General features: G+C 45.9%; 1 protein-coding gene across 1 annotated transcript in view; it reads left to right on the top strand.

Moving 5' to 3' along the window:
* Positions 1-12,837, top strand: part of LOC149348917 (nucleoprotein TPR-like) — a 115,226-nt gene that overhangs the window by 43,984 nt on the left and 58,405 nt on the right. The window contains exons 14-19 of the mRNA XM_089541028.1: positions 994-1,169; positions 3,907-4,129; positions 5,448-5,588; positions 6,524-6,607; positions 8,035-8,235; positions 9,497-9,539. Coding sequence (XP_089397154.1) covers positions 994-1,169; positions 3,907-4,129; positions 5,448-5,588; positions 6,524-6,607; positions 8,035-8,235; positions 9,497-9,539 — 868 coding nt within the window. The remainder of the gene's footprint in view (positions 1-993; positions 1,170-3,906; positions 4,130-5,447; positions 5,589-6,523; positions 6,608-8,034; positions 8,236-9,496; positions 9,540-12,837) is intronic.

Below are 12,837 nucleotides of genomic sequence, written 5' to 3'. Positions count from 1 at the left end.
TTGAAATAAAGATGACTTGACTTGAAACGAGGACACGGAAGGCACACAAAAGACAGGACTGACGCCAGTCCTGTCTTTTGTGTGCCTTCCGTGTCCTCGTTTCTTGCGCTATTACCAGTTTTTTTCTTTCAAAATAGGTGGTGTACTGGTCACGTGTGTGTAGAGGCGATAGCCAGTGTTGAGAGTGTGTTCAGAGCACGCACAGAACGAAAATGCCTAAAAGAGTCTCTGAAACAAGTTCAGTTACGGGCTGATGTTAGCCAGTGTCAGAACTGCCGCACCTTGGGCCTTGCAAACAGTGGATGGGCTTCTTTAGCAAGATTTTATTAGTTACGCTGGACTGCTTGCAGCTGGAGGGCAGTTATCCTAGTAAGCCTATAATCATCATCATCAGCCTGACTACGCCCACTGCAGGGCAAAGGCCTCTCCAATTAACCCTGTCCTTTGCCAGTTGCGGCCACCATATTCCCGCAAACTTCCTAATCTCATCCGCCCACCTCACGTTCTGCCGCCCCCTGCTACGTTTGCCTTCTCTTGGAATCCACTCCGTTACCCTTAAGGATCAGTGTTTATCTTGCCTTCGCATTACATGCCCTGCCCAAGCTTATTTCTTCTTCATTTCGACTAGGGTGTCATTAACCCGCGTTTGTTCCCTCACCCAATATGCCCACTTGTGATCTCTTAACGTTACACCTATCATTTTTCTTTCCATTGCTCGCTGCGTTGTCCTTAACTTAAGCTGAACCCTCTTTGTAAGCCTATAACTGGTTGTGAACACAGTGACATGGCTGTGAAGGTGGTGGTTTGTGGTGGAGCACCGCCCAGTACATTGTAACAGGTGGTATGGTGGTGTAGCTGAGTGTACTTTTCTCTGCTGCTGTTGCTGCGTAAAGATTGTGCACGCGAGGCTGTGGGGACACGGCTGCAGTTGTTATTTATGTTTGAATTCGCAAAAGGTCCTTGCCCACCATGCCACCCTCTGTACCTCGGCAGGAGGACGAGAGCATCTTTGAGCCCCAGACGGCGTCCACACCGGCCGTGGGAGGCAGGCACACACCTGACAAAGCACTTGGCAAGTCGAAGGCCGCACCGCAGGACGCCAAGGCGGCGCTTGCCGAGCTCCAGAAGGACTTCAGCACATACAAGAAGGAGATGGCGGAGAACCACAGGTGGGAAGCGGCTGAGCTTGCAGCAGAACTACATAATTAAATCTGGGCTGCAAAAGTGCATCTTGTTGTTGCGCAAATACCGTAAAAACCCGCATATAATACGAGGTTTTTTTCCCATAATTAGCGTCCTAAATTTCCGCCTCATACTATTTATAGATCTGAACAAAAATTTTCGAAGTTGCTTGAAGTTTTGGTTTCGTTTTTGCGGCGTGGCTACGGCTTGGCTTCGCTATTGGCGCGTGGCTACGGCTTGGCTTCGTTACTCTCAACAAACGACGTCACGACGTCGTTTCTTTGTTGATCCGTTGGGTGCACCTGTTGACAACACACGTGCTCGCATATAAGGCACACTTCGTGAAGTGGATATTGTTTTAGAGAGCACGATGTCACGGTCTTGAAAACAGTACTCGGCTACTTTGAAGCGATTTTGGCTGCGGAGAACATCGGCAACGGTGCGGCCGGGAGGCAGTTTGGTGTCATCGAAGGAAGCATTCGTGGATGGCCACAACAGAAAGAAGCCCTTTTCGCGTGCAGCGGAATGCGACAAAGCTTTCGCGGCCGTTTGATGGTTGTGTAAACAAACCGTTCAAGGACGCAGTCAGGCGGTGCTACGCAGAGTGGATGCGCTCAGGTGAGCCTGCAGTGACGCCAACCGGGCGGCTGAAGCGGGCTTAAGAAGTGCGGCATCTCAAACGCCCTCGATGGCACGGAAGATGAGTACATTTGGGATGATTTGTTGGACAAAGAAATGTCCGAAGAAAGCGCTACTGAAGAACAAAGTAATTGAAGTAAAGTGCGGGATGCAATTTGAATAAATGTCTTCTATGAGCTTGTGTTACTCGTATTATGCGCGGGTGAAACTTTTTTTTCCCATTTCGCGTCTCTAAAACTTAGCCCCGTTTTATATTCGGGTTCGTATTATACGCGGGTTTTTACGGTAAATCTGGGGTGCAAAAGTGCATCTTGTTGTTGCGCAAATATACAGAGCTATTTTGCCTAGTAAGGCATAGCAGGAGCTTGTAATGGGGTCGGTCACAGCCATTGTGAAATAAAACCAAGATCAGTATGCGTTAGTTTAGGTGACCAGCCTACAGATGCGGCTTGGTCTTTCACATAGTGGCCTTTCGAGATCTGTAGTTGGAACTGAAAAGCTCTTGGGAGAGAAAAAGGCCCTGTTAAGGGGGGACACTGGTCTTGAAAATAAAATTTTATTAATTTAGAAATAGTTATAAAATTTTCAGGGCACATGTATTCTTGTGCACCGATTCTAGATATGTCATTTAATTTCATGTAAAACAATTCCTTGAGCACTTATGCACTTTTTATTCAAGTATTTTGCGGAGAGTTTTGAAGAAAATTTGCTGCAGGAAACTCGCTGAAAATGTATGCCATTGGGTTCTCTTGACACCAAGGAATACAATAAGGGTGAAATTATCATCCTGGCTCTCATAGAACTTGAGTAATAGGGTACTGAAGCTGCCTCTTCAGAAACAGGAATACACACTTTCCTCCTCATTTCTGAAGCGACAACTTCAAAACTGTATAACTTAAGTTCTATGATAGGCAGGAAGACAATTTCACCCTTATTGTATTCCTTGGTGTCAAGAGAACCCAGTGGCATACATTTCAGCGAGTTTCTCGCTGCAAATTTTCTTCAAAACTCCTCGCAAAATACTAGCATAAAAAGTGCATAAGTGCTCAAGGAATTGTTTTACAAGAAATTAAATGACATATTTAGAATCGGCACACAAAAATACATATTCCCTGAAGATTTCGTAACGGTGACCTTATTAATAAAATTTATTTTTTCAAGACCAGTGTCCCGCCTTAAGAATGGGATGGGCAAGGAGTTCCTTGCAGCATTTCTGAACTTTTTATTGCCGACCAGCGTATACATCCTGTTGGCCTTTTAATACGATCAATTAGAAATGTGTCTATAGTTGTTGGGGTTGCAGCAAAAAAAAAGCATGTGGCAAACACTGTCTTTTGTAAAACATCACTGTGGCACCCCATTGACATTGTCATTTTTGTTGATTCGTTAATGCTCTTGTGATCAGGTAGCGTGCGTGCACCTTTTTAGTGGTGCGTGAATACTGAAATTTTTTAATACGAATCAAATACTGATATGAAGAAAAAAATGGCATTGATTATAAATAGAACTTCGAATTTCTGTTCATACGAATTATGTTCAATATGTTGCCCTTCATTCTTTTTTCGATGTGGTGTGTTGTTTCCAGCTGTAATAAACAACTAGACTGATGCAGCACCGTGTAAAAAAAAGTGATTTGCAGAGAAATGTATACTGCTTGGTTTGGCAGCATAACAGTGTACAACAACCTGCAATGTGGTCATGCAAAATGAACAACAAAATGAAATGGCCAACTAAAGACATGATGGCTAGTAAAACCTCAATAATTTGGATCAAGGTACCAGAAGAAATGCCAAGGTTATCTGAAGGCTGGCATGTAATGCGAAGGCAAGATAACCGCTGGTCCTTACGGGTAACGGAGTGGATTCCAAGAGGGAGCAAGCGTAGCAGGGGACGGCAGAAAGTTGGGTGGGCGGATGAGATTTAAGAAATTTGCGGGGTTACGGTGGCGGCAACTAGCAAAGGACAGGGTTAATTGGAGAGACATGGGAGAGGCCTTTGCCCTGTAGTGGGTGTGGTCAGGTTGATGATGATGAGATGATGCATCTTTCAGTTGACACAGGACTCTCTTCTTTTTGTCACGTGCAGGATGGTGGCGGAGCAGCTGGCAACGACGCAGGAGGAGTGCCTGCAGCTGCGGCTGGAGGCGGCGCGCAAGCAGGCGGAGCTGTCCCATGTCCAGGAACGGCTGAAGCTGGCGCAGACCAGCCTCGAGCCGCTGCAGCAGGAGGCCATCACGCTGCGCGAGCGCTCGCAGCACCTGGCCGACACCCTGGTGCAGCACCAGCAGGCGCTCGCCACCCTCCGGAAGGTGGGCGCATTTGTGGCACGCGGCAGAGTATGCATTGCCCAAGCAGCACCGGTAATCGGCCCAATATTGGACCAGTATTGGCAGAGGCTGGCCCTAGGTAAGACCAGAGTGAAACCGTCCGTTTGCAATATTGGGCCAATTACCTGCGCTGCTTGGGTGGTTTCACTGTGGTCCTTTATGGGGCCGGTATTTGCCGATACGTTTCCGATATTGGGCCTATTAGTTGTACCACTGCAGACTGTTAGTGTTCCCCGCTGACTGACGGTGGTGGTGACATGATCTCGAGTCCATCAATCACCGTGTGACATGCTGTAACCCCCTCTCTGCTCTCCGCACCCGTCTACTCCGATTGGCGACCGCAGTTTCAGCTCCTGCCATTCGTTGCATCCCACGGAGTCTCCCCCTACCCTCTCCCTTGCACCTTTTCTCCCTCTCCACCGAGGCTTCACATGCCAACACCGGGCACTTTGTGGTAATGGGCGTTCTAATGTTAACACATTAAGGGGGGACACTGGTCTTGAAAAAAAAAATTTTTATTAATGAAGTCACAGTTACGAAATCTTCAGGGAATGTGTATTTTTGTGTGCTGATTCTAAATATGTCACTTAATTTCATGTAAAACACTTCCTTGAGCACTTATGCAATTTTTATGCTAGTATTTTGCGGAGAGTTTTGAAGAAAATTTGCTGCGGGAAACTCGCTGAAATGTATGCCATTGGGTTCTCTTGACACCAAGGAATACAATAAGGGTGAAACTGCCTTCCTGCCTATCATAGAACTTAAGTTATAGAGTTTTGAAGTTGTCGCTTCAGAAATGAGAAGGAAAATGTGTATTCCTGTGTGTGAAGTGGCAGCTTCAGTACCCTATTACTCAAGTTCTATGATAGGCAGGAAGACAATTTCACCCTTATTGTATTCCTTGGTGTCAAAAGAACCCAATGGCATACATTTCAGCGAGTTTCCTGCAGCAAATTTTCTTCAAAACTCTCCGCAAAATACTTGCATAAAAATTGCATAAGTGCTCAAGGAATTGTTTTACATGAAATTAAACGACATATCTAGAATCAGCGCACAAAAATACATGTGCCCTTAAAATTTCATAACTATGACTAAATTGATAAAATTTTCTTTTCAAGACCAGTGTCCCCCCTTAAAAATACTTGCGCTGAGGGAGTAGGTCCGATTCCTTCGGCTGACAGTTTAGTAGACCGGGGGTTCTTAAGCTGGGAGTGCTTTTGGGGGCTCCCGAAGCACCTACTAAATGTGTGCTCCGGCCCCCCACGTTTCCTTTATCTGCTTTGTTTACCCATGTGTGCAGGAACTGTCAACGTCCCAGGAGGCGGCGTCCCGTGCCCAGGTGCTGCTTGAGAGCGCCCGGGCCGAGCGGGATCAGCTGCGGGAGACCAACGCCCGCCTGCAGCGGGACTTGGAGGCATTGCGCCAGGAGAAGGGCTCCCAGGCAAGTTTGGCCAGCAGTCGCTGCATGCATGCCAGACGCAGGTTCGATCCCGGCCTGCGGCGGCTGAATTTCGATGCAGGCGAACTTCTACAGGCTCGTATGCTGTGCGATGTCAGTGCACGCTAATGAACCCCAGGTGGTTGAAATTATTCCGGAGCCCTTCATGGTCTCTCTCATAGCTGGAGTCGCTTTGGGACATTAAACCTCGATAAACCTAAAACTGTGAAAAAAAAAATGCACTCTTACCTGAGTATATACGCTAACCCTGTCTTGTGACAGCTGCGGCCGCAGTCTCTACTCTCAGGACAAACACATGATGGCCTGCCTTGATACGGTACCGTATTCTAATTGCAAAGAGACCACTCTCACTGAAAACATAGCTTCTGTAACCTATAAAAGAGCAGAAAAACGAAACATAGGTGCTACCATCACAGACTGACATCTCAAGCAAAACGCATATGTCTTCACAGATTTTTGGGTGTGGATCCTAGAGCGCAGTTCATCTCAAAATGGTAGCAACCTGTTCATTTTGGTGGGGAAGTTGCGAGTTTGAATCGACTGGTGGAGACACTTTTAAATCCAATTTTTATCTTTTGCTACCAGACAAATGTCAGCCTAACCAGAGAGCCAATTTTCACTGAGAACAGTCGAATGGAGGTGTCCTCGGTGTCTGTCATCAGTCCATCTTGGCCTCTGCTGCCTTTAGCTGTGTCCACCAGTGTCCACTCAATCACCTCAATAGTCTTTCCAGATACATGTTGTGAACATTATGTGCCTTGTCCTTTCCTGTTGCCTTCTCCCATTTTCGACTGGGATGTTTACGGCATAATCTGTGCATCTACTGTGTTGTATGCTACAGTGAAGGTACTGTTGTTGTCTTCGTGCCGTCTTTTGGATGGAAAAGTGATTGTCCGCGCTGCTGTGTCGTCGTGCAGGCTCGCATCCTGGCCAACCTGCAGACGCTGCAGCTCAACTTGGAGCGCATGGATTCGGAGCGCCACGCTGCTGACCAGGCCAAGGTAAGGAACGCTGTGACATTCTATATAAAAACAAGGGAGAGAGAGAAAATAAAAAAGAAGGAAAGTGAGAAATTCCTGGTGAAAGTGTAGAGTGCAGACTTGCGCAGCTTACGACGACTCGGATGTCATCAAGAGAGCACGCATTGAGGGCAAAGTTGCATTGTTGTACATAATGCGAAGGCTGCTACAGTTGCTGCGGTCTCTGACAGGTGTGTGTCTGGCCATGCATAAATGCCACGAAAGCGTCTCAATTAAAACTGCCTTCGTGGTTTGTGAAGCGCGTGGTTGACTGGCTTTTTCGCCAAGTTCTTGCCGTTGACCAAATTATGAACGGTTGCGATGCTGGAAAGTGCTCACCTGACGTTAATCAGTTGGGTGAGAACCAGCTGCCTTTTCTCTGCTCCTGTCTGTGAGCAAGTCTGCAGACAGTTGCAGTTTGTCATTTCCTTGGCACTTCCCTGATGCGGTTAGGGATGCCCGATGCATTTCTTAGATTGAAGACTGTGTAGTAAGATGTGTGGGCCATATAAGACAAGGGGTGTGTGCAGTGCAATTTCTCACTGTGGTGCAGCAGTCATTCCTGTGGCTTCTTTGCCACGAAGGAGGTTGAGAATGTCAGTTTTTTTTTTCCTCCTCTTTTCCCCTTTGTGTACCAGCATCGGTAAGTGTCGGCCTTCCAAGTTAATGCCCCTTGAAGGGGTTTCTTCTTCTTTTAACATGTATTGATCGAACTTGCAGAAGTAGCTAAATGCCATTGTAGGGACGTTGGTGGACTTTGAGATTGCTTTATTTTAATGGCTGTTTTGTGACGTCTGTAATAACTTCTATAACATTGGGTTCTGCAAAGAGCTACGTTTTCGGAGTTATTTGTTACTTCATTATGAATTTTTAGTGTAATGAGTCTCGGCTGCACGTTATTCTTTCTTGTGCCACTGTACAAAGAGGCTGTTGTATTCAGCAAAGAATTGTTTCATGACTGGAATAATGGCGCAGTTTGGAGGAGACGTGGTAACCAGCCCCCGTGGTCACCCTGAGGAAGTATTTCATGCTCGGATTGCTGGGAGGGGGTTCTGCACTTTGCTGCGGGTTCATGAGGCCATGTTGTGGGCTCTAGTTGTTTGTTTTGTTTTTTTTTTTTTCGAATGTTCCAGCTGCTATTTAGTTTGAGGTGAAGGCAGTAAACACAGTAGCCAGACTAATCGGTGTATTTTTTTAAGCGCCCCGTGCCGTTCTTGGAAAACGGCAAGCGTAGCAGGGGACGGCAGAAAGTTAGGTGGGTGGATGAGATTAAGAAGTTTGCGGGGATACGGTGGCTGCAACTGGCGAAGGACAGGGTTAACTGGAGAGGCATGGGAGAGGCCTTTGCCCTGCAGTGGGTGTAGTCAGGCTGGTGATGATGATGATGCCGTTCTGGCGCTGCTGTGCAGGTGTCTCAGCTGGAGCTTCGTTGTGAGTCCCTGCAGCGGCAGCTGGAGTCCCACGCGGAGCAGCAGTCGGCGGTGGCCGCCGCCTGGGAGCGGCAGCTGCGTGAAGCCCAGCAGCGTGCCACGGCTGAGGCCGAGCGGGCGCGCAAGTCCACCGACGAGCTGGTTGATGCCTACGCGCAGCTGCACCAGGCACGCCAGGAGGTGCGTTGGGACGGCTTCCGTGGTTTGGAAACTCCACTCTACTGTAGAACCCAGCTGTAACGCTCTCGAGTGCTGCGTTTTCGCGGCTGCTACGCATACACATACACATTTTCGGTAGCCAGTCCTGCTCGAGCTCACATCAAAGTCCCTGTGCCTGTATTAACAACCCAAACAGCTCAGGTAATCGGCCAAATATTGGGAATGCATTGGCAAAGGCCGGTCCTACAAAGGACCACTGTGATACCAGCCATTTTCTAATATTGGGCCAACTACCTGTGTTGCTGGGGAATGCATCAGTGGAACCTTTCTGTTTCATCTTGTTACTTTTAAAACAAATGTCATTGTGTTACCAGCACAGCTTTTTGCATTTCCGTTGCGTGCGGAGAAAAGTCGGTAGTTTATGTGGTTGCTGCTGGCTCATCAACTAAAAGGCTTTCCTTATTTGTGTTGCGTCAACTCAAATCATGTCTGCTGTGTTGCTGTCTATCCAGCAATAAGCTTCCCGCCAGGCCAAGTCATTCAGGCAGTGTTTAAATGTTCTGATATGTTCTGAAATGTTCTCTGTTCTGATATGTTCTGAAAAGCCTCTGAAATGTTCTGATATTTTCTGGAAAATGAAAAAAAATCTGCTCACCATGTTGCCAGCGGTGTTGGAAGTTGAGGGGATGTGTACTGGAAAATCGTTTTCCTTTTCGGAACACTTTCCAATGCTTGTGTTGTTTGGGGCTTCGAAAGAGCATCTTCACATGTGGAATCCAGCTTTGATTTAGCTACTGCTGACTGTGCTTATTACTTTGCTCGTACTAAGCAGCCTGCTTGCTTGTACTGACTGCGAGTACTCTATCAAATCTACCGTATCAGATTCCCCCATATAAAATTTTCTCGTGTCAGATTTCACCGTACCAATTTTCACCGCATCAAATTATACCGTACCAGATTCCCCCATACCAAGTTCACCATGACAAAATCACCGACAAATTTAGACAATCAAATTGTGGGTGCTTGGCATCAGATGTCTTGACTAAGTTCAATTTTCTTTGGCCCCACCAAGTGTCGTAGGGCACCTAAGTTTGAGTGAATGGATGACACCACTCTGGTCAGTATGAAGCAAAAAGAAATTCTGTGAAAATTGTTTTTTCTGATAGGCTTTCAGAGCTGAGATTCGAGAATGTTGTGTAACTGAAATGTCTGTTGACAGTGATGTTCTTTGTTCAGTGGTGTGCTTGAAGCTCATTCTTGTTCTTTTTCTTCTTCTCGCTAGCTCTCTGAGAGCAAGTCTCACCTGGCACGCAGCGAAGGTTCAGGTAAGCTCCGGGTGTCGTAATTTAAGAGGTAGTATCGAAGCAACATGCAGCACTCTCGATTCAGTTCAGCATGGGTGAATATCCACGTTGGGTTTAAAGTCCAGTATGAAGTTCTCGTGGAGCCGTAACAGTATGCAGCGTGCAGCGCTTGTACTGATTCGTCCTTCATGTCATCTTATGTGTCTTAGTATGGAACTGCTGGCCTATGTCGGATGTGGAGAGGTAGGCCATGGTTGTTCTCGGTTTTCTTTTTGTGGTGTAGCTTGTGGCAGAGAATTGTAATTGTGGGCATTGCTGAATTAGCCTTTATATTCATCAAACGCTGTTGTAGGTCCTTGACAGGAGACATGTCAGTCAACGTTGGGGAATTTAATGAGCTTGTTTTTAGGTTGTGCTCTTGAACTTTTTAATAAATATCGCAAATCCGATAAAAGGATAAGATGCCAGTTTATGAGGAAAGACCATAAGCGGCCTTTCGGTGTTTTGTGGTGGCAGCGTTAAATACAGTCAGGGGCAAAAGTGCACGGGATGTGATTCACAGAAAGTAATCTATTCCTTTGGTGCCTCGCTGGCCATTGTGTTCCTCGCCTGGCTGCACGCAAATTAGTTTTTTTTTCTGCAAACTTACATCCTGCAAACTTTTGTAAGTTTTTGTAAATTTTTTAAATGCTGATGTGTTGGTGGGTGACAGAGGGTCGTATAGCTCTAATGTCTGCTTTTGCTTATTGACCAGAGAATAGGCTTGAGAGACCCTTTACTCACTTCCAGCTTGGCCAGCATTTCTTGCACAGATTTTTGCATCCTGTTACTGAGAGCAGCCCCAATATAGAAATGTCACCAGTGATTGCACTGTGAAGGTTCAAATCAACAGCACTATTTTAAAACAAATACAGTGACTGTCTCATTCACTCAGACAAAATGGGTATAGGGCAATTCCTTGGCTGGAATGGTGATGTCTTGCCCGGCTTTGATTTGCACTAAAATGGTCACAGCACACTAACTTTGGCAGCAGCGGCGGAGCGGATCACACGCAGCCTGCTGAATCCTTCTTTCTGTACTGTCCCAGGTTAGTAATTGTTGTTCAGTGCCGCTTGCACTGTTTATAGGCGCTCCGCCGTTTGCTGCCAGTGTGATGGGTTGCTGACAATGTAAACGCGATACGCACGTTTGAGGGCGCCCTAGGCCGAGGCAATATTCTTGTCTACCATTGTCGTTTGCTTATGATGGAGCGGTGTAACATCTGTCGGTGTGCAGTGAGTGATGATGGTTTTGCATTGACCTGTGGAGAATGTGAATTTTTATTTCATGTAGGAACGTGCTCTGGCGTCACTGAGCAGCAGTTTAAGTCCAAAAAGTTTGCTAAGAAGTCTTGGAAGTGTGAAGTTTGTAAAACAGGAAACACCGGGAGTCCACATACGAAGACATCTGATAGTGAAGTGGTGGCTAAACTTGTAGAGATGGACCGGAAATTAACCACGCTGCTTGAATTACCGACCAAGGTAAACGGCATAGAAGAGTCTATCCAATTACTCTCAGATCGCTTTGATGCCATACAGCAACGTCAGGACCGCCAAGAAAAAGAACTCAAAGATATTAGGCGCAAAGTCGAGAGCATTGAGAAATCCGGAGCCACTAAGCAGCTAGTGCAGCTTGAGACAGACATAGATGCACTTGAGTGGCGAAGCAGAAGCCTGAACATCGAGATCCACGGTGTTGCTGAAACGAAGGGCGAAGATCTTTTTGAGAAAGTAAATGACCTGGCGAAAGAACTAAACATAAATGTTCTAACTAGAGAGGACGTGGTAGCACTCCACAGACTGCCAGCAAAACCAGGAAACACACCAGGGATTATAATGCGCTGTGCTCGCCAAGAACTTAAGAATGCTTTCATGGCTAAAAGGAAAGCTTTGAATGGACCTGACGAGAAGCGGTACATCTGTGAAAATATGACGTCTCGGTCTAAGAAGCTGCTTACATTCGCTAAAGAATGGGCGAAAGGAGCAGACTACAAATTTGTGTGGCACACAGGCGGCAAGGTTCTCGTGCGCAGGGCTCCAGGTGAAACAGCCACAGTTATCAAATGTGAAAGTGACTTAGACGCTCTACATTCGTAGACGTCCTTTCTAGTTTGTAGCTTTTTGAAACTTTCTCTCCTTATGGACAGCTTGCAATCTATACCAAAAGAACAATGGTTCACTCTTCATAACTTGGGTTCAAAACGACTGAGCTGTGTTCATATGAATGTCCAGTCACTAAATAAGAAAATTCCAGAGTTAGAGGCCTACTTTGCTGGCATAAACATACACTGTGATGTTGTTATGTTTAGTGAAACATGGTGTAATGAAGATTCTGAGGTATTTAGATTGCCCAATAAAAACACATTTTATTTGAACAGGACATCAAGACGTGGCGGAGGTGTTGCAATGTTGATAGATGACTCTATGAAAACTGATTTGCTATCTGATTTCTGTTCGGTGACCGATGACTACGAAATGCTCTGTGTTGAAGCCAATTGTTTACTTTTTGCTACATGTTATCGGCCCCCTGATGGAGACCATAGTGCATTTTTCAATTTTCTTGAGAAATTTTTTGTCTTTGCAAGTCAGAATAGGCAGAGAGTTATTATTGGCGGCGATCTCAACATTGATATCAAAGGTGCTACTCGCAAATCAATAGACTTTGAAAGACTACTTGCATCCTATGGATACGCGAATGTTATAAAATCTGAAACAAGGATAACTTCCACGTCAGCTACTTTACTTGACCTTTTTATCACAAACTACGATCTGCCATGTGTCTCCAGTGCCGTACTAAGCTGCTGTATAGGCGACCATATGCCAATATGTATGTCCGTTAAAGCACCCGAAAGAGCACCGAATACGAAGAAAGCATGTATAAACTTGCAAAGCATCACTGAAAACTCTCTAGAGGCTTTCCGCATCGACATACAAGGTACTTGCTGGGATACCGTGTTTTTACAACATACAGCACAGGAGGCTTATGATACCTTCATAAGTCACTTTGTGACAGTATACAGGAAACACTTTGTCTCTAAAGAGCAAAAAATAAATAAAAAGATTCGTAAGCCTTGGGTAACCAATGAGCTTTTAAGGAAAATTAGAAAACGAGACAGGTTGTATGCGAAATTTCTAAAAACTCGAGAACCCTCACATCTCAAATTGTTTAAGACCTTCAGAAATAAGTTAACTAAGGAGTTAAGAATAGCAAGAGACGCGTATTATATTCAGGAACTTGCATCCTGTACCGGACAGACGGCTAAACTCTGGAACAAGGTAAA

The sequence above is a fragment of the Amblyomma mixtum genome, chromosome 4 (assembly GCF_055824585.1).
Source record: "Amblyomma mixtum isolate Tamu chromosome 4, ASM5582458v1, whole genome shotgun sequence".
Taxonomy (NCBI): domain Eukaryota; kingdom Metazoa; phylum Arthropoda; class Arachnida; order Ixodida; family Ixodidae; genus Amblyomma; species Amblyomma mixtum.
The sequence above is the reverse complement of the archived record's forward strand: the minus strand, read 5'-3'. Positions and strand labels throughout refer to the sequence as shown.